This window comes from Poecile atricapillus, chromosome 3, assembly GCF_030490865.1.
Source record: "Poecile atricapillus isolate bPoeAtr1 chromosome 3, bPoeAtr1.hap1, whole genome shotgun sequence".
Classification (NCBI taxonomy): Eukaryota; Metazoa; Chordata; class Aves; order Passeriformes; family Paridae; genus Poecile; species Poecile atricapillus.
In genome coordinates this window covers 21,194,292-21,212,934 of record NC_081251.1, presented here as the reverse complement: position 1 = coordinate 21,212,934, position 18,643 = coordinate 21,194,292, and the positions used below count along the sequence as shown (strand labels likewise).

Sequence of the window (18,643 nt, the reverse complement as noted above, 5' to 3'; positions counted from 1 at the left end):
GTTTTTGAAGTCATCTTTTCTGGAAGAAGTTGAGTGATAGTAACTGTACTCTTAAAACAGCTTAAATTCACCAACACCATTCAGAGAAGATGACAGGTTCACTTTAATGCCCCCCCAAGGTATGTAGAGAAACTGAAATACCAAAAATATTATGAATCTAGGATTTAGACCTCACTCCTGTGCCTCAAAAAAGAAAAAAAAAAATGCTATTCAGTGGTAAAAAAAAAAAAGTTTTAAAGGGAACTGAAATGTAATGTCTGGCTTTGGATCAGAGACAACAGCTCAACAAGAAACCTACTGGGTTGAAGACAACAACTGGACAAAGGAAGTCTCTTTCCCAACACTTTTTCCCAAATCCTTTGTTGCTTGTGAAGAAAAAAAAAACAAAACAAAAAACAAGCAAAACAAGCAGCCTGTACCTTTCCCAAACAAAATTTTTATATGACCTAACAGGGAACATATAATTTGTTCCAAGATTACAGATACTGAGTTTGGTTCCTCAGTTACAGACTGGTAGGATTTAGTAGCCAAGGTACAGTGCCACACAAATGCAGCTGAACTGTTCACAGGGAACATCCTCACTAGAGTAGCATGACAACCATCTTTACTGCAGCTCACACAAATAAGGCATATCTCTCCTTACTCTGTACTTTGCAAGGTTAGGAGTCTCTGTGGTAACATTTCACTTAAAACATTAAGGTTTCAAATCTTGAGCAAAGCCTCACTGATTTTGACTGAATAGATATATATGCAATACTGCAGGGAAGTTAGTGAGATGTACTGGAAGCATCTGAACCACCTCTGGAAAAGACACTTGTGGTTCAGAAGAATTGCCTAGGATTATCCTTTATTCAAACTATTTTAGCCAATTATTTAGCTAGATACAAAACAACCGTGATGTTAATAGAGAAAGGAGGCCTACCATGAAATACATGAACTGCACACATAGGAAAGACTTATCCCATCTGTACAGTAAAAATGGGGTTGTCATTTAAAATGAGACATACAGAAATCTCTACCAATAGGTTCTGTGTTTCATAAACACCAATACCAGGTAGTTGAGAGAAATAAGCACTGTGCTGTGTAAAATACTGTGTACTGCTGTTAGCACATAAACTTCTGGACTCTTGCAACACTGAAGACTTTAGGGTTTAAGCAAAGGTGGAAAATCAATTGTCATATGCATGTATGTTGAAAGTGGGAAGAGTATCAAAGTTCCTACTATCCTTCAAAAAGAGACAGGTCTTTTCAGACATACCGGAAAGAGTCATAATCCTAGTTCAGCAGTTTTACAAAGAATTTTCAGGAAATATATTAGTGGAAAATTACTTCTGCCAAAATACACTGACATGTGAGTTCCTCAGGATGCCATCAAATCATATCACTATGCAGCATTACCTTCTGCTTTTGTGTAGATTGAGATGTTTCCATTTACCAAGCCAGCAAACAAGTATTGAGACCTATACGTTAAGCTCATAACAGTTGATTTTTCAGGAGTGAAGAAGTGTTGAAGTCGAATTTTCTTTGAGCCTTGACAACTTTTGTAAATAGAAATGCTGTAGAAAGAAGCAAGAAAAAATAGACCTGTGAAATTATGCTTTACATAGTTCTTGTTAGAATATGCAAGAGAGGTTTGGAATAAAATACTGGGGGAAAGAGGATTTTCTCCTTCAATTCTTGACACCCCAGAATGTCTGTGTAGACAACTTGCAATTACTTAACACTGACATATGACAACACATTCATATTATCTTGTCTGCAGAAACAGTTATTCAAAAAAGAGGCATAGTAAAAATTCTGTTCAAAGCCCTTATTATTAGCCTATCTAAAACTTTCATTAGTTAAAAAAAAATAAATTTATATTATGTGGAGAACTAGGGAAAAGAAAAGGAAAACTCACTACCAGATGTCACTTACACTTAAAATTTCCATAATTCCTACTGATTGTTACAATGGGTATGCTAAGAATATTGTTAAGGCTGGAATTAAATCACTGATTTCTAGAAATGGTCAGTAGGCCATCAGTCCAAAGAGAGAAAAGTAATTCATGTCAATAGTAAACAGCAATATTATTTTTTCACATGACAAATCCTGCATAATATGGCAGGGCAGAAGATTAATGGATTCCTCTTTGCCACTCTGAAAATTTTCCAATACCTGAAGATTATGTTGCAAAGTTACAAAAGCAGTATTTATATTTTCAGATATTATGAACTAATCCTCTTTCATCAAAAAGATGCCCTGCTTTAATTTCAAATACCACATGGTGTAATTTTAAATAATGTAGAGAGCATTTTATCCCTGATTTAAGTGGAAACAATACCTTGAGGTCACTGGGATAACATTTTGATACTTTTTTAAAAAGTAAACATTTTCTTAGAAGTATCTCACACAATTTTTTCTATAGAATAGCAAACTTAATCAATAAATTGTACACATTACACCAAAAGCAAGAATCACCTTCCTTCTTCCATGCCAAGGCAAACAGTAGGGACATTAGAAGTTTTTGCAAGAACATTTTCAGAGTCTGGAGCTTTGTTTTGCTCTTTCAGCTTCTCCTCCTCTGGTATGTAGACCATGCAGAGAATCCGTGATTCCACATTGAAGCACTCAATAACCTTGGGGCTGGAGCTTTGAAATGAAACTATTGCAATCTGGCCCATCTGATTAGTACAACTGCCAATCTGAAATGAAAAAAGGAAAATAAATTAAAAAAAACAACAGACCATAACTGATACCTGTCTCCAGGAAGATCAGCATGTACAAGAAGGAATGACTGGAATGTTAACTGAAGAGTGCATCTCAAGTTGTATGTGCGAATATGAATTTTCCTGCATTAAGACATAAGAGAATAATTCAGCACAAATACAAGATATGTCAAAACATTATATATACAAACTTGCCTTCTATGCTCACAAAAAATTTATGTTCTTAAAGCATAAATAATTTTATGGCCTATTCTGATATCTGATTCAAATGTATATACATTACATAATGCAATTACTGTAAGTATCTGTGAAACATTATTTTAATAACTAGTGGTCTAAATTGTCTCAGGTTCTTTTATAACAGGTAATATAGCTGAGGCCTGTCCTTTACACAGTAACAGGTCTACAAAGAAATGCTCTGTCCCTGAAGAAAGAGTCTGGAAAACTTGCTGATAATTTAGCTGAAAGCTAAATTCTTCCCTGATCCAGAACTAAGCATCATCAACACGCCCATAAACTTGTATATTTTAGGGATCAGGGAGAAGTCAAAAAGAAAAGAGAAAGTTACCCAGGTACAGGACATGTTTTGTATAGTAACATAGTAACTCCTTCTGTTTATATGAAATAAAATAGGAAAGAGAAGAGTATTTTGTAGCAATAGAAAGATTTAATTTGCATGCTTTTGCAATGATTATTTATAAATGGCAAAGACAAAAAGAAATTATATGGGTTGCCTTGAAAAAGACCACTAAGAAAAGTTGTTTCTAACTTTTAATTTGAAAAGATTCCCTTAAAATTTCACTATTCTAGTAACTAGAAAAGCTTCTGAAAACATTAGCTTGCCTTTTTTTTTGACAACAGCTTCTAGCCACCTTATTTTTTTCTGCTGGAATATCTGCATACCTGGGGTCATAGTAACATACAGAGGAAGCTGTTTTCCTGTGCAGATTTAAAAATATTATTTTTGGCTAAAACATTCTTAAAATACAAAAACAGACGGTAGGACTGTGTGTGACTGAGTGTAAGCTCATATGGGTTTTAACAGCAATTGTTACAAATTAGCACATAACTCCCTTCTGAATGTGCTCAGCACTTTGGAATTCATTCTGTGCTGCACAAATCACACACGCTTAACTGACACCCTGCAGAGACTGGCAAGATCATGCGGACAAATTAGTAGCTAACCCTTTATATTTAAACAAATAAACAAAGACAACCCAACATTTCTTTCATATCTACACATGGCCAAGAGTCACAAAAAGCAATGGAAAAAAACAGGACACAACCACTTTCAGATTTTAAAGATTACATTTACCCAAAGAAAACCATGTTCCACAGCACAAGAATCTGACTCTGTTTCTCCAGCAAGGTATGGTTCAGGATTATAAGCAGCACATTCAATCTTCAAAAAGAGGAAAAGAGAGTTGTTAGCACATTAAGAAAATATGCCTGTTTCTGTTTATTTTAGTTTGTAATTAACTAAAGCATTTAAGGCTATCAAAGAATCTCATGAGGCAAGGAGTCAGTTCAGTTCACCCAGCTTCCCATGGGCAGGGTCAGCTGCACAGATATTGTTCCTGATACATTCCTTATCTATCCCTACAGACCTTCAAGGCCAAAGACTACAAATTCTATTTTGGTGATCTGCTCAAGTGCTTCATGACTTGTATTAAGTTTTTATATGTCCCCAGCCTGACACCATCCCTGATGTAATCATTAGCCTGTTACCTCTCATCTCTGACACCAGATACTTCTCTTTCTCTGCAGTTTCCTTTTACATGTAAGGCTGATATATGTCATGACCCTGCCTGAGACACCTCTTCATTAGCCTAAATCAACATTATCACTTAATTACATATAATTTTTTTTAAACAATTGCTTTTTCAAATTTTTGTGCTTAAACTTATTATTGTCACTTTTTCAACTGACACCTCTCCAGCAGATGTATCAGCCTGATGTGTATATTTGAGAGCAGTTTTCTCAGCTGAACACACCATTCTAGCAGAGCTGGTAGTAGCACTACATCATGGTCACCTCTTCAGAAGCCTGCTTCTACACATCTTATTCATTACTGCTCTTTGTAACAATATTGCATTCCTAACCAATCCTTACCTTGCTGGTCTATTAAAAATTACTTTAACAGACCAACTAAACCACCTCTTCAATCTGGATTTATGAAACTCCTAAATTCTCCTGGAGCATACCATGTGTCTGTCCTGCTGACTGTCATCCTTTTTATTTTTCTTTCCCCCCCCCAAATTATTTCTCCAGGTGCCTTAGTAATTTTGAATGCTAGTACCATCATTCTTCAGACTTCAACTCCCTTCCAATCTCATGTCATCATGTTACTGTCAGTAAATTAATAACAACACTCATGATTTTATCATGCAGGCCATTTAAAAAAATAACGGAAAGCAACACCAGACTCAAGGTCTATATTTAAGTCTATCCCATATCCAAAGATCATTCATGAAAAAAACATTTTTATGACCAGTCATGGATTTCTAATTTCCCTAAAATCCACGGCAGTTTCCTAATGCTCATGTAAACACTTCAAAATATATAAGAACAATTCATAACTGTGTAGAGAATAAAAAGGTTTCTAATGAGGTGTGATACTACTTTTTACACAAGATTCTCTATAATTCAGACTAATGTTTTCATCTTGGACATCAATGTGCTTGTGATTATATTGTAGTGCTAGAGACAACTCAGTATTAACTTAGACTACTCAGCATTAACTCCCCATAGCCTGGCAACATCACCCCCCAGCAGTGAGCAATTGAAAAAAAACCCACAAAAAACAAACAAACAAACCAAAACAAGTCGGCAAAAGTTAAAGAGTTCTAAATTCCAAATTTACTTAATTTTCCAAAGTGCAAAGAATTTTACAAATCTCCTTGAAGTCAGCAGGCATTAAAAAGTGATTTGTCTTAGTAGAAAAAACATTATTTATTGGGCAAAGCAACTTACTATATACACATAAAAAATTGAAATCAACAGATGAGAATAAGAGAAAGAGGAAAAAAAAAAGAGCTATCCAAGCCTGTCTTAGCATGTCTCATTTAACATATGCTGAAGCTATCTATTTATGGTGATTTACAGTAGCTGTGACAATGAAATATATCACTAGTGAAAAATAAGACAGTCTGCATGTTGGATATTTCCCAGGCTCCTTGTTACACCTCTGTGTCACTTTGCATCTTAGTCAAGTGATGTTTTTTTCTATAGTTAAACCCTGGTAGTTTAGTTCTCAGTCCTGACAGAAGCCCAGGATGCAAACTTGCTCTCATGGCTCCTTAGACCACTGGGCAGCCTGAGCAGCACACAGAGAGCCAACAAACAGGATTATCCAAGCCAAGGTTCTCTTCCCACCCTGAGCTGAGACCTGAGAGCCAAACTGCAGCTGAGGCTGCAGTAATACTTAAGTAAGATTTTCTACTAATATCAAGGACTTGGGAGAACAAGTCCTTGGAATGACAAGGAATGACACCTGAGCTCACATCCACATTACTTTAGGAGCTGCAAAACTGTCAAAGTTAGCCCAGGGCTGAGGCAAATACTGTCACACACTGCTCTCCTGAGGTGACCAAGGCATAGATCCCCAGCCAGCTGTAAAGGTGACAAACTCCCCTTTCCTTTCCAAATAAGAGGACTCTGTTCTAATTTGATTACAAGAGTTGAGCCTGGGCATTCGCAGATCTTGGCACGCATTTTCAGGACTTACAAATGCCTAGGCTCTAAGGAAATACATACATAATTTAAGTTTCTGAAAAAAATTAAATTAGCTGGTTATTTCACCAGTGGTGACTTTAGAAAGTAGTCATTACAGAAAAAGCTGTTTAATGATACAAGCATGACGCGTTCTATGGGAAATCAGAGAGTTTCAGTAAACTTTCACTGCTCTGAAGACCAGTATCATAGGAATAGATTGTCTTAGCACCATTACACATTTCTACCGCATTTTGAACCACCAATTCTTTTCCCCCAACATCCAGGCTTATATACCCACATTTGAAGTGAAGCTGTCAGCTGAGCTTCCCTCCTGTGTAAGCTGTTCTAGCAGGGAGGGCTTGCAGACGCACCTCTTAAAGCAGCACCCATGCAATGACTTTGACTTAGCTTTGGGATTCTATCCACACATACACATTTTTATTTCCATCACTCTTTTTGCACAAGACTTACTGGCTGATGGTCAATAAGAAATCCTGTTGATACACAGGAAAAATAGCACCCAGCACTCTTCCCTTCCAACTATTGGCTTGGTACTGTACTTATTTTTATCATTAAAGTCAGTGGTCAATAAGACTTCGAACTGGACACATTGCTTTAGGAAATGATCCATTAGGACAATTTATATATCATTGTTCAGAACATGACATTTTACATAAGATTCCATGAAACATACTTTTAAAAAAATATTTTAAAAATATTGTTCTCTGTGCACTAATAAAAATCAGAAATTTGAGGAGGATTTAGCAAAATAATACCAGGAAAGGACAGCTTTCATGGAGATCAGACTCCTGTTCTTTGTAAGCTTTAGGTTACTTCTAAGCCACAAACACACACATGGAAATCTCAAGATGAACTAAAATTTTCCATCAGCTCTGTTTACACTGAGTGATTCACTTACATATGAAAGTGAATGTTATGCTATGTAAAAATAAACATTATGCTCCTTAGCACCTCAAAGATTGCAGCATTTTGCATTCCTGTGACTCTTCTTTAATTGCTAATAGTCTTAAACCAAGGTAGCCACTCAAGAGAAATAACAGATGTGAACTAATAGATGTATTTACAATATGGTATTATTTAGAAATTATATCACACAAAAAGATTATTGTAATCTCATATCAAAACTCCATTCACCTTAAACTCCTGTTGCTTGGCCATCATCACTGGCATGTGTCTAACAAGGAGAGGATGTTTTTCCTTTTTGATTTGATTCCCATCATCTTCTATGCAGAACCAACCTAACAGGTTATCCTCCGCTGTAATGGAAAGAACAAACAATAAACACTCCACGATCCTTTACTGAATAATCACCTCTACCTTTCCACAGGAACAGAAAGGAATTCTGACAGGACTAGTCAACTCCCATATGTTCTTATGCCATAGATGCATATGTGACAGCTTAAAACTGTGAGCAAAAATTCAGTTGAGTAGATTACGTACATACTGATAATGCAAAAAAAAAACACCTTACATTAGCAAAATTATAAGGATAGTCTCTAAATGTTCTTGTAAATTGAATATTGAAAGAGGAAAAGACACATCAAACCTCTCCTCAGACTCTAGGAAATCTGTTGGTTGAACAGCATTTTTCTGCCTGTTTATGTAACATCACTAACAACTGCCATCTATCATAATTATAAGGACCATCCTCCTAGAATGACGGAAACATCCATCCTCTCTTCTTTGTTGTTCCTTTGCTTGTCTTCCATGAGACATCACAGAAGCACTCTATTTTGACCATGTGCTGGTGAAACTTGCTTCCAAGCAAGTGAATGTTTCTCAGCTTAGGCATTGAAAAGTCCAAGTATATTTGGAAACCTATTCCCCTGTGCAAACACAGTAGACTAATATCATCACATTTTTTATTGCTCTAACTTAGAGATTATTTGTGTTGGTTTAGATGCCACAATTAGTAATGAATACAAAAATTTCATTAAAATACTGTTGAAAATATATTTCTTCATAATGAGTGTTTTATCTATAATGTTATTACTTTGTATTGATACAAAATCACTACTAGTTACTGTATTGCAATTTTAAACATCTACAGACAAATTTTCACCAAAAAAGGAAAATCATTCTCCAAAAAGTAAAAATAAAAAAATTATACTGTACATTGAGAGCTAGTCTAACTTGTTAGGAAATTTGAATAACTAAGAATTACCAAGGGCCAGTTTAGCCATTTGTAAATTGTTGATCCAAGACTGTTTGATAGCAGGGGTAAATGTATTGAACACAGCTGTAAAGAAAGTTGGCCGCCCAGACCTGCAATACAGAAAAAAAAAAAAACAAAACACCACTATAAATGCAGGAGGTATGAATACAGCCATGGCTAAAAATGTTGAGCAAGATGAAATTTCATTATTTTCTAATACTTAGACAAAGACTTAGCTCTGATTTAAGTGTGCAGGCTATGATATGCCATTTGTCCATCTTCCTACACTTTACATGAAATGTTATGAGGAACTGGTGAAGGAATACAGCAGTGACTGTTCCCTATTAGATGTCACCACCATGGCTCCTCTCTTGCATCTTGCATCCAGAACACTGGGCTGAGGAACAGGAGAAAAGCTACAGTGCTGCTCTGGAACATTAAAGCTCCCAGCATTACAGCATAAAAGCAAAAGTAAGGGGCTTACCATGAAGACAGAAGGGAGGGAAGAGCTACAGATTCCCAAACCCTCACTTGTGCATCTATACCTAATACATAAACCAATTTAGAAAGCTTTGTAATCAAGATTTACACTGACTTGTCCTGTTTTCCTGGGAGTTGCAGCTGAATTCTACAGCGATCTGCTGCTCTGATTTCGTCTTCTTTTTTCAAAATCAGTTTTTGTAAACCTGAGGTCCAGTCATGGGCTACGGATTGGTTTAAGTTCTGAAAAATTAAAAAAGCTAAGATTCAATACCAGCCTACCAGCCTGTCGCAAACAGGATAATAAGGTGATTCCTGCATATAACAATGACACATGGGCTTCAATGAGACCACATTTCCATCATGGATAATTTAGCTGTATTTGTAAACACAGTTCAGAAATACCTGTAAAATATTTTCTAATGTATTTCATCTGAACATTTAATCTCACATTGCTCAGTTGATGATGCATAAATGGCATTCCCAAGCATTTGTCAAATAAAAAAATGTAAATTTGTATCAGGTGTATGTACAAGCCTTTTACTTTATTGCAGCATCACAAATTCTGTTACTAAAGAAAATCTTTTGAAAACATCTACAAATCATACTGAAAATATGCTTTTGTTCAAATCTTTGAATCAAAATGTTTACAGAGCCATCATGAAAGATGTGTGGTCTAAATCTGTTTAAGATACTGAAACAATAACTCACTGCAAGTTGAATGTTCTGTTGCAGAGAGTAAAAGCTCACCTGAATGAAACAAAGCATCGAGACTGATAAGTACACAAAAATACACACACTTTCTACCATCAGAATTCTATGATAACTTAAGTGTTTCCCAAAAATAAAGAAGCTGACCTCATTCCTCAGCTAAATTCTTGTAATGATCTTACACACATCTACCTGAAAAAGACAACTGAATTTTAAGTTTTCTAAGCATAGTTGGCTCTGACTGTCAGTGCAGGCAGAAAGGTTTTTTATATGGTGAAGGGTAAATGTCTTATGGTATCTGTGCTACACATATTCCCAATTATGCAGATGAAATTCACCTTCTAATGCCTGTGAAGCTTTGTTCAAAAGCACTGTTTTCATAAGCTTCATTCAAAGTACACATTTTCACAAAATGCTGTTTTATTTAATGCCTTGACTCTGAAGCCAAGATATGTCAAGAGAAACTCAGCTTTCATATACTGATTTATATACACACATTTTCAACCTGTGAAACTCAGCTTTCATATATTCATACATCTATGTACATTTGCAACTGTGGTGGCAGGTAGAAGTTAAAAATTTCACCTAACCACATATGAAATGTATAAAAAAACCAAGCAAAAAGAAACTGAAGTCTCAAGACTTCATTTCATGTTAAGTACTTTATTTTTTTGCCAGAATATAAGCTAAATCAAAGGGATGTGAACAAAGTTAAAGCAAAATACTTCTAAAATTCTTCTGAAAAATCCTTTTGTATTTTTGTGATTTATAGTCAGTTTTAAGTACAGTTTTCCCCCAAAAGCCAGGATTATGTGCTTGGATGGAGATCAAGAACTTCCTCCAAATGACCATCCTCCTACTACCATGTCTAACTGCAGGAATCCAATTTCTTAACATCAAAATGTAATTCTGTTCCCATATAAGCTTATCAGCTACTGAACAAATGCAGACACTTGTAGCATCCACCTACATTTAAAAACAATAAAGAAAAATAATATCAGAAGGACAGCTGTAATCTATTTATAATACTTAGCAGTAAATGCATTACTAGAGGTGACATTTATTCCACTTTTTTGCAGAGAGAACTACAGAATGTCTTGCACAGATTCTAGGGAGATGCAACTATACTAGTTTACAAGAACAGACTTGAAAAATAAATCCAGCTTTGTTTATTACCTGATAGTTTCCTTTAAGGCTGCTTATTAATTGACTGATTTGACCAAGTACATTCAAGTCATGTAAAAGGTTCTGCAGATCATGGTACAGTTGCCCTGGTCCCATATAGAGCTTGTCTGAAATGAACAAAACCATAAGGTTATACATAATAAAAAGATGCAATTCTCAGTTGAACAAAGAAAGTATCACAAAGACGATATAAACATATATTACATCTTAAAATCAGAGTGGCTTATTTCTACATATATCCTCAGAATTTCACTTCGTTGCTTCAGCTGCTTCTAATGTCCCTGCAGACAGATAACTGTGAAATGCACCCCAGGAAATAATAGGCAGTAGCATATATCACATACAACCTTTGCACTTACAGGCATTACCATTGGCATTTCCTTTTAGATCATCTTATTAGCTACAAACAAGATTCAAGTTGTTCATCTAGTATGATGGAGAGCACTATCTACAGTTTTAATATCCCACACAAGAATTGTAACAAATATCAAAGCTTCACTGGCCCCAAAATCTCTTGCTGCCATGAAAGTTTTGTTTAGCACTGAACAACAGACTTGCTGAGCACATGAATGCAAACATCTTTCCTGAAGGATGTTTTTGGTTACATGACAAGAAAAAAAATTATCTGCAGCTTTTGCTATGATGGTTTAAAATTCAATATTTGCTTTATTCAAGTGAGACAGTTCTGGGTCATATATCTATATTCTAACTCTAACACAAGCCTGCAATTTCACTGAACCACTTGAAATTTTACTGTAATCATGCTTAAATCAAAAAAGGATCTGTTCTTAGATCAGTAGCAAATCTGAACAGCAGCAGAAATATTTAATGCTAATAATAAGTACAAGGGCTTATAAGGGAACAGTAATTCAGAAAAACACACTGCTTACTAGGATAAGGTGTCCATTTAAATGCACAAAGCTTGCAAATCCCTACTAATATACTCTGACTACCATGATGCTAGGAGTGGAATGGCTATATAATTCCTTTGGAAACAACACTCGCTCTCCCATAAAAGAACCCACACTGACTCATACAGAGTCAGCATGTTTTCCTTTGGCTGAATGACAGGAGCAGGACTAGATTATCTTGCCAGGACACTCCTGCAGATTCTTTAGCTCACACAGTGTAGTTTCCAAACTATGGATCCTTCATCCCTAGCACAGCCTTGGAAGGCAGTCTGTGGGCAGCAAACACCCCTGGATGAGAAGGATTTCAAAGTTGTGTTGGCAAGAACAGGATCTAAATACAGTGCTGGCTACTGGCTCTGCAGACAGCTGAGGAGCACAGACAGGAGCTGTGCCACCTGCTCTGGCTACAGGGCAGAGGATGCCAGGCACAGCTCAGATGCCACACACACCGCTGGTGCCTCTTCTCCCCCAGCCTGCTGCAGGGGGCACAGCACAATGCATCAAACCTATCAGGACAAAACTGTCCTGATAGCCTAAGGCAGAATAAACATAAAAATTAAACATGTATGAAACAATGCTACTTAAATCATTAGGATATTTTCAGTTAGGTATCAAAATAACTATTTTCTGAAGACATTTTCCTATTTGGAGGTATCATACAGATAGAGGCCATCACAATGTTTTTCTTTAATGCAATTTGTTATATTAAGCTGGAAGTCTGCCTTAAATCCTGAAAAGCATAAAATTTCAAGGCTCAAAGAAAATATTAATGGCTACTTTATTTCTGAGTTGTCCAGTTCACTGCAGGAAAATGCAACATAAACCTGAAATATTTCACATTCCCATAAAATTCCAAAATATAATCTGGCCTTCAAATCTTCTGGTAAATTGGATCAAATAAATTATTTCTGTGCACTGTACTTGAGCATCAAACAGGGGAATGACTTCACTTTACTACTGTTTACCCATCCAGATAATAGATGCAACTATCATCCTCTTCTTTGCCTCCTTTGTATGATAATTTAAAGAACAATCTAGCCTTTCTTACCCTTAAAACCAAATTAGTCCATAAGAAAAGATAATTAAATTTATTGTATACCATGAAAAGAAACAACTGCAAAGCAGATCTAAGAAAAAGAATTTTGGAATTATGGTCAGTTGAGTATATTTGCAGTTTTGTTTCAAAAAAAATAAAAATTAAACACTTCTCCTGAACTGCAGACTCCATACTTTCATTAAGCTGCATTTTCACTTTCTTCAACCCAAATACTTGAAAAATCTACATCTGAAAAGATATGCTTCTCTCCTCATACCTATCTTCTGATAGCTCACACCCTTTTTCTTGCTAGCATCCACAATAATTGTAATTTGTTAAGTACCAGAATCACTAGTTCCTAGATGCATCAAATTGTTGATTTTGATGGGGCTACTTTCAAAGAAATGTGCAGATCAGTGTTAACAGGAAGTCTGGTGAAATCTAGCTAAAAGCCATAATGTGTCTGGCACTGTAAACAACAGAAATTATATCATTCTTGCTTCAAATTTCTCTAATGAAAAGATAATTTCTGGAAAAAAAAAATCTACCCTGAACATAAATAATTGTTTTATTAATTGAGCTTTTGGGAAAAGTTCAGTCACTTATCATTTACAAATTCCACTACTAAACAAACCAAACAGCTGCTGTGAAAAAATTACTACAAGTATTTTTGAAATTTAGCTGTGGGTTTGAACCAAGAAAAAATTTACAATGATCAGGCTGTGAAAAGCTGAGTCTATGAGGCTTCACTTGTACAGGATGAGTATTTTCACCCAAGCAAATTACATTAAATTCCAAAATTCAGGGTCACTCTTTGTTGCTCGATAAAGATAGTTAGCAGAATTTTTGTTTATTGTTGGAGAACAGCCTTTAATGCAACATGTAACTAGCAGCATCCAGGCAAGTCCTAGATGCTGCAGGACTTTATGCCATGGTATTCAACTGAGTCCATAAAGCAAGCTTAAACTGCTTACAGAGATGGGCCTGCCCTGGGCAGTACATATAGAACCACCATGCCTAAGAATCCTTTTCTTGAAGCCTCAAATAAACTTACAAATATCTTCGTAACAGCCTTGGAAATAAGGCATAAATCTTAAATTTAATTCAGTAATTGTCACCTGAGTCTCTTTTGTCTGTGTCATGCATATTTTATAAGCTATTAATAAGTCAAGATAAAAAGAATGCAATATGAATGTCAAAGCAAATAAACTAACCTGGCATCTGAAAGGCTGTCACACAGGAAAACCAAACAAAAGTAATTTTAGGCTCATTCATTAAAAGATCACATTCTTAGTACAGAAAAGGAAGCACAAAATCAAAACAGTAAATAATTAATGACAGCCTGCTCTCATCCTCTGTTTGAGAAAAGAGAAACCGCCAAGAAGAAATTTTAGTAATCAAGGACTAGATCAATAGGCACAATTAATATCAGACTTTTACCAAGGTCCTTATTGGGCACAAACTGACACAGAAAAATAAGACTTCAGAAATCAACAATGATGTAGATTTATCAGAAGTGAGTTCTCTGGAAAGGGATCACTTGGATTGTGTCTGGATAATAGAAGCAAGTTATAGCAACTTTATCTCTGAACTGGGTCCTGTAAGGGCTACTCGCGTCATCTTTTAAAATACAACTGGCTCCTCAGTGGTTAACCAAACACTGACTGGTGATCCTGAGAATTGTCTGATGGAGGGTTTTTCTTGAGTGGAGGAGGTGGGGGAGAACACTACTCTGTTCATCAGATATTTCTCAGTTCACAGCCACAGACTGGCTGCTTCAGCCCACACGTGTTCCCTGACCATTCAATTGCTGGCTATTTTCGGGTGGGTGTTCACTCCTTTTATCCATAGAGAGTGCACTGAAAAACTCTTGGCTTCACTCCAAAGCAGATACATGGTTGGTTTCTTTTGTACTGTGAAATATTTCACAAATGACAAAGACGTTTCCTTCTCATTTCTAAGCCACTCTTGTTAATTATCAAGCTCTAAAACAACTTATTTTTCCTATGGGTAAAAAGTCTTCTATGGTTTTAGAGAAGGCTCTCCCCAACACATCCTACGTGCTACAGAGTGTGCCTGGGCAGGAGACAAGGCAGCATGTTGTAACCAATAACCACATATGTGGCTTCAAAGGCAACTTTTTTGCATTCCACCTACAGATCAAGGGTGAAATCTTGGCCACATGTAATCCAGCAAGAGTTTTTTTCACCAACTCCTTTGTTGCTAAGATTTTACCAGAGGAATTCGTGCCTCCCCGCAACAGGCAAGTTTACTGCCAACAACCAGTAATTCTTGCAAAATTCCCAATTCCTTGCTCAGCATTAAAATTAAATACACTCAAGGTTAAAAAAGAAAACAAAACCACAGCTTGGTTTAGAGGGAAGAAAGGAGGTTAAAGTTTAAATTTATTTCGCTGCTATGTAAAATTGGGGAGAAGATTTTGCTTTTTCTAACCATTTCTTCTTAGGTCAAGATACATTTGACTATAATGCCAAACATTTATTTTACCTGCTTGTTTCCCAGGGTTACTCTTAGCACCACAGCTTCAAATTCATCAATTTTGCCTGGTATGAAGCAATTTTTATAACTGAAACAGAAGCAACTCTGGTTGCTTCTTATAAATCTGGGTGATTTATACCCAGGCATTTTCAAAGCCTGCAGCAATACTCCCCAAGTGTAGTTAAAGTCAGCTTAACTTGGTTCAGGCAAAAGTAGAATTTTGAAGGTTGTGAATAAATACAGACATGCTAGAGAAGTGTCTGTGTGATAGTGCCTAGGCAGAAAGGGAGGATTCCCACCTCTGGCAGAAGGCTGCATTGCTGGGGAGCACAGTGAGCTGCCACAGCTCTCCCTCTGCACAGCAGCTGCTGCTTTAATAGGTGCTGCCACAGCAGCTGCTCCCTTGGGATTGTCACCCAGTCCCTTGGGATTGTCACACCAAATTCTTCCCCTGAATTTCCAAGTTCCATGGCCACTTCAAGCATATTGGTTATCATAACCCTGAACTGATCACATCCTCTTCTTCCTTTCTAAGTATTACAAAGGGACACATTTATTTTCCATGGTTATTTGCTACCTGTAAGCATTTTCTACTAGCTCTTGCTGTGTGATCTGATTTGCATTTGTGAGTTACTACTTCATCACAGATTTATGCTACTAAAGATAGAGTAGATGCAATCACCCATAATTTGAACATCTATTGCTGGGCAAGCAAACAATGGTTCAGCTGGTCCCATCCCATACTAAACTCCTGTTTATTCCAATTAGAAGGATTTTCTTCAAGTAATACAATTCTATAAATCCAAATGTCACACAAATAAAATAAAAGCCTCAGTCAATATACTCTCAGTATTGCAACTATTTTTGCAAACATTTCTGTATTGCCTATAATGTTGAAATGAAATACTGTTAATAGACAGACTGTTGGGTGTCCCTTTTATACAAAGTAACTAATATAGACAACATCTGCTTAGAGTTTAATCATAGTAATGACCTTTTCTCCACATAGTTCAAAACCACAACACATCAATAAAAACTGTCTTTGGAAAAGCCATACTGAAATGAGATGAAACGAAAACCAATGCATAATGAAAATTCAAGGTCCTTATAAAGATTACTTTGCTTCTGAGAGACACAGAGCCCTGATGTGGTCCTTATAAAGATTACTTTGCTTCTGAGAGACACAGAGCCCTGAAGTCATGCTAGTGTGGCACAAAATGGAAGATCATGAATGCTTAAATGCAAAAACCACAACTGAATCTGAGAAAGGCTCTTTTCCTGACTACTGAGGGGTAATGCACAATTAATGATACACTTGAAGAACATGCCAGATTTGAAGACCACTCTGAAAGCTTGGTATATCCCAAATTTGTCTTGCCATTTGCAATCTGGCCTTTGAGGCTGAGCACACTTGTATTGCTTCCTCCCACTGAGCCATCTGTGTGCATCCAGGCAGCACACTGAAACACCAAATGTTATGAAAGGAAGAGATTTGGGCAAGTTTCAACCCTCTTACAGAGCATAAAAATCACCTGGGATGGGGGAAGAAGTTACGTATGTGGGAGGTAACTTTAAAAGCTGCTATGCCTGAGGAAGGCATAACAAACTGGTACTTGTATAGGATTACACACTTGGAACAAATAACAAAAAAAACAGGCTCTTACACAACATTTCAACTACATTTAAACCTGAGAAGCTTGCACAGTATTCTGGAACACGAAGTATTATGATACCAGATGAATTCCTGATTGGTTCATAATAAACTGGACAGATATGAGATTGTTAACCTATTTTAAACCATGTTAACCTATACTCTTTAAACTATTGTTAACCTATGTTAAACTATGATGATGCAGAAGTAATATATTTAAATCCACCATTTAAGTGTAGACAGAACTGTTCAATTCTTTAAATTTTTCTTTGATTGTCCTAGAAAAGTTTTGTTGATTTTTTTTTTTTCCTGAAGTAATAATAGCCAGACAGCATCCCACTGCTTAATTTAAAATGCCCACCCTTAGGACAAGAATGGAGACTGTGAAGGACAATGTTTACCTGAAGTAAAATAGTTTCCTGTACACTGAAGATCTTGATAATTAATATAAAGAAGAAAAACCAGAAATTATTAAGGCCCAAGATCACAGTGGTTGAGGAATTCTTCCCCTATACTTGGTACTGAATCCTGCTCCTATAGATACACTATAGATACACTGGTTCGGTGTGGCAAAACACACCAATGCTTTACAGCTTCTTGGTGGAAGAGAACTTTTCAAAGTGAGAAACAGCATTCTTCTTTCACAGGTCTAGTGGAACTACCTTTCTCAGTACAAACAGAAAAGGAAATCTTTACGTGCCATTATTATAAGCATTATTATTATAAACTATCTATTGCAGCAACTAATAAACAAAGCTGGCAAAAAGATTATGAATATTGGAAATACCAGAAACACTAATTCATTTAGCAGTTGATAGTGATGTTATATAAAGTATTATTTCCTTTCCCTTTGCAGAATCCCTTATCACAGAGCACCTAGCTTTCTCTAGAGGGCTGGTGATGGGGGCGCCCTTCTGTACTAAATCTTTATCTTTCACAGAATTTTACACATCTGAGCACCTGTTATACACCAGAGGCACATCCATACCTCTGATACACACCCTTCCTGGAAATTCTGTGTGAGTGTTAAAGCCAGTTACAACACAGATGAGGTTCTTAGATGCTGAACTACTGATTTCCTGCATGCTGTGTTATAAAAGCAAAGTCCCTGACAGCCCCTATATCACCACCTTCCTCATATTTGTGTCTTCACTTGCTCACTCATACTGTTCCTGTTTCCACAGATGCATCAGAGAAGCATGTGGTGCAGGTTCAGTTGTCTTGTTTCTCCTTTATGAGAGTTTGTGAACAGCCAATTGGAATTTGACTGAAATAGTGATAAAAAAAATGTCCACAATCCTGGCTTATGACCTAAACAAGTCCATGGGTCAATTTAAAGTTCATCACAGAAAAGCAGACTTTCTGCCCTCACCTGGCTTGCTCTTTCACACTAAATCCATCTCCTGATCTCCACAGTTGCATGCACCCAAAAAATCTGAGCCACAGTAAGTCAACTCAGTAGGTCTCCTGAGATTATACCACAATCTCAGGTCCAAACTACTACAAGTTTTTGAGTGGCATCAGTCTCCAGGTTTGGAAATTTAAGCAAATGGGAAGTCAGGAATTATGTCA

The 18,643-nt window shown here is 36.5% G+C and overlaps 1 protein-coding gene across 2 annotated transcripts in view; it reads right to left on the bottom strand.

Annotated features, from left to right (window-relative positions):
* Positions 1–18,643, bottom strand: part of ARHGEF10 (Rho guanine nucleotide exchange factor 10) — a 108,359-nt gene that overhangs the window by 26,127 nt on the left and 63,589 nt on the right. For both annotated transcript variants that reach the window (XM_058835975.1, XM_058835974.1), the window contains 7 exons: positions 10,966–11,081; positions 9,194–9,321; positions 8,608–8,708; positions 7,578–7,699; positions 4,024–4,110; positions 2,461–2,684; positions 1,399–1,556 (listed from right to left, as the gene is read on the bottom strand). In XM_058835975.1, coding sequence (XP_058691958.1) covers positions 1,399–1,556; positions 2,461–2,684; positions 4,024–4,110; positions 7,578–7,699; positions 8,608–8,708; positions 9,194–9,321; positions 10,966–11,081 — 936 coding nt within the window. The remainder of the gene's footprint in view (positions 1–1,398; positions 1,557–2,460; positions 2,685–4,023; positions 4,111–7,577; positions 7,700–8,607; positions 8,709–9,193; positions 9,322–10,965; positions 11,082–18,643) is intronic.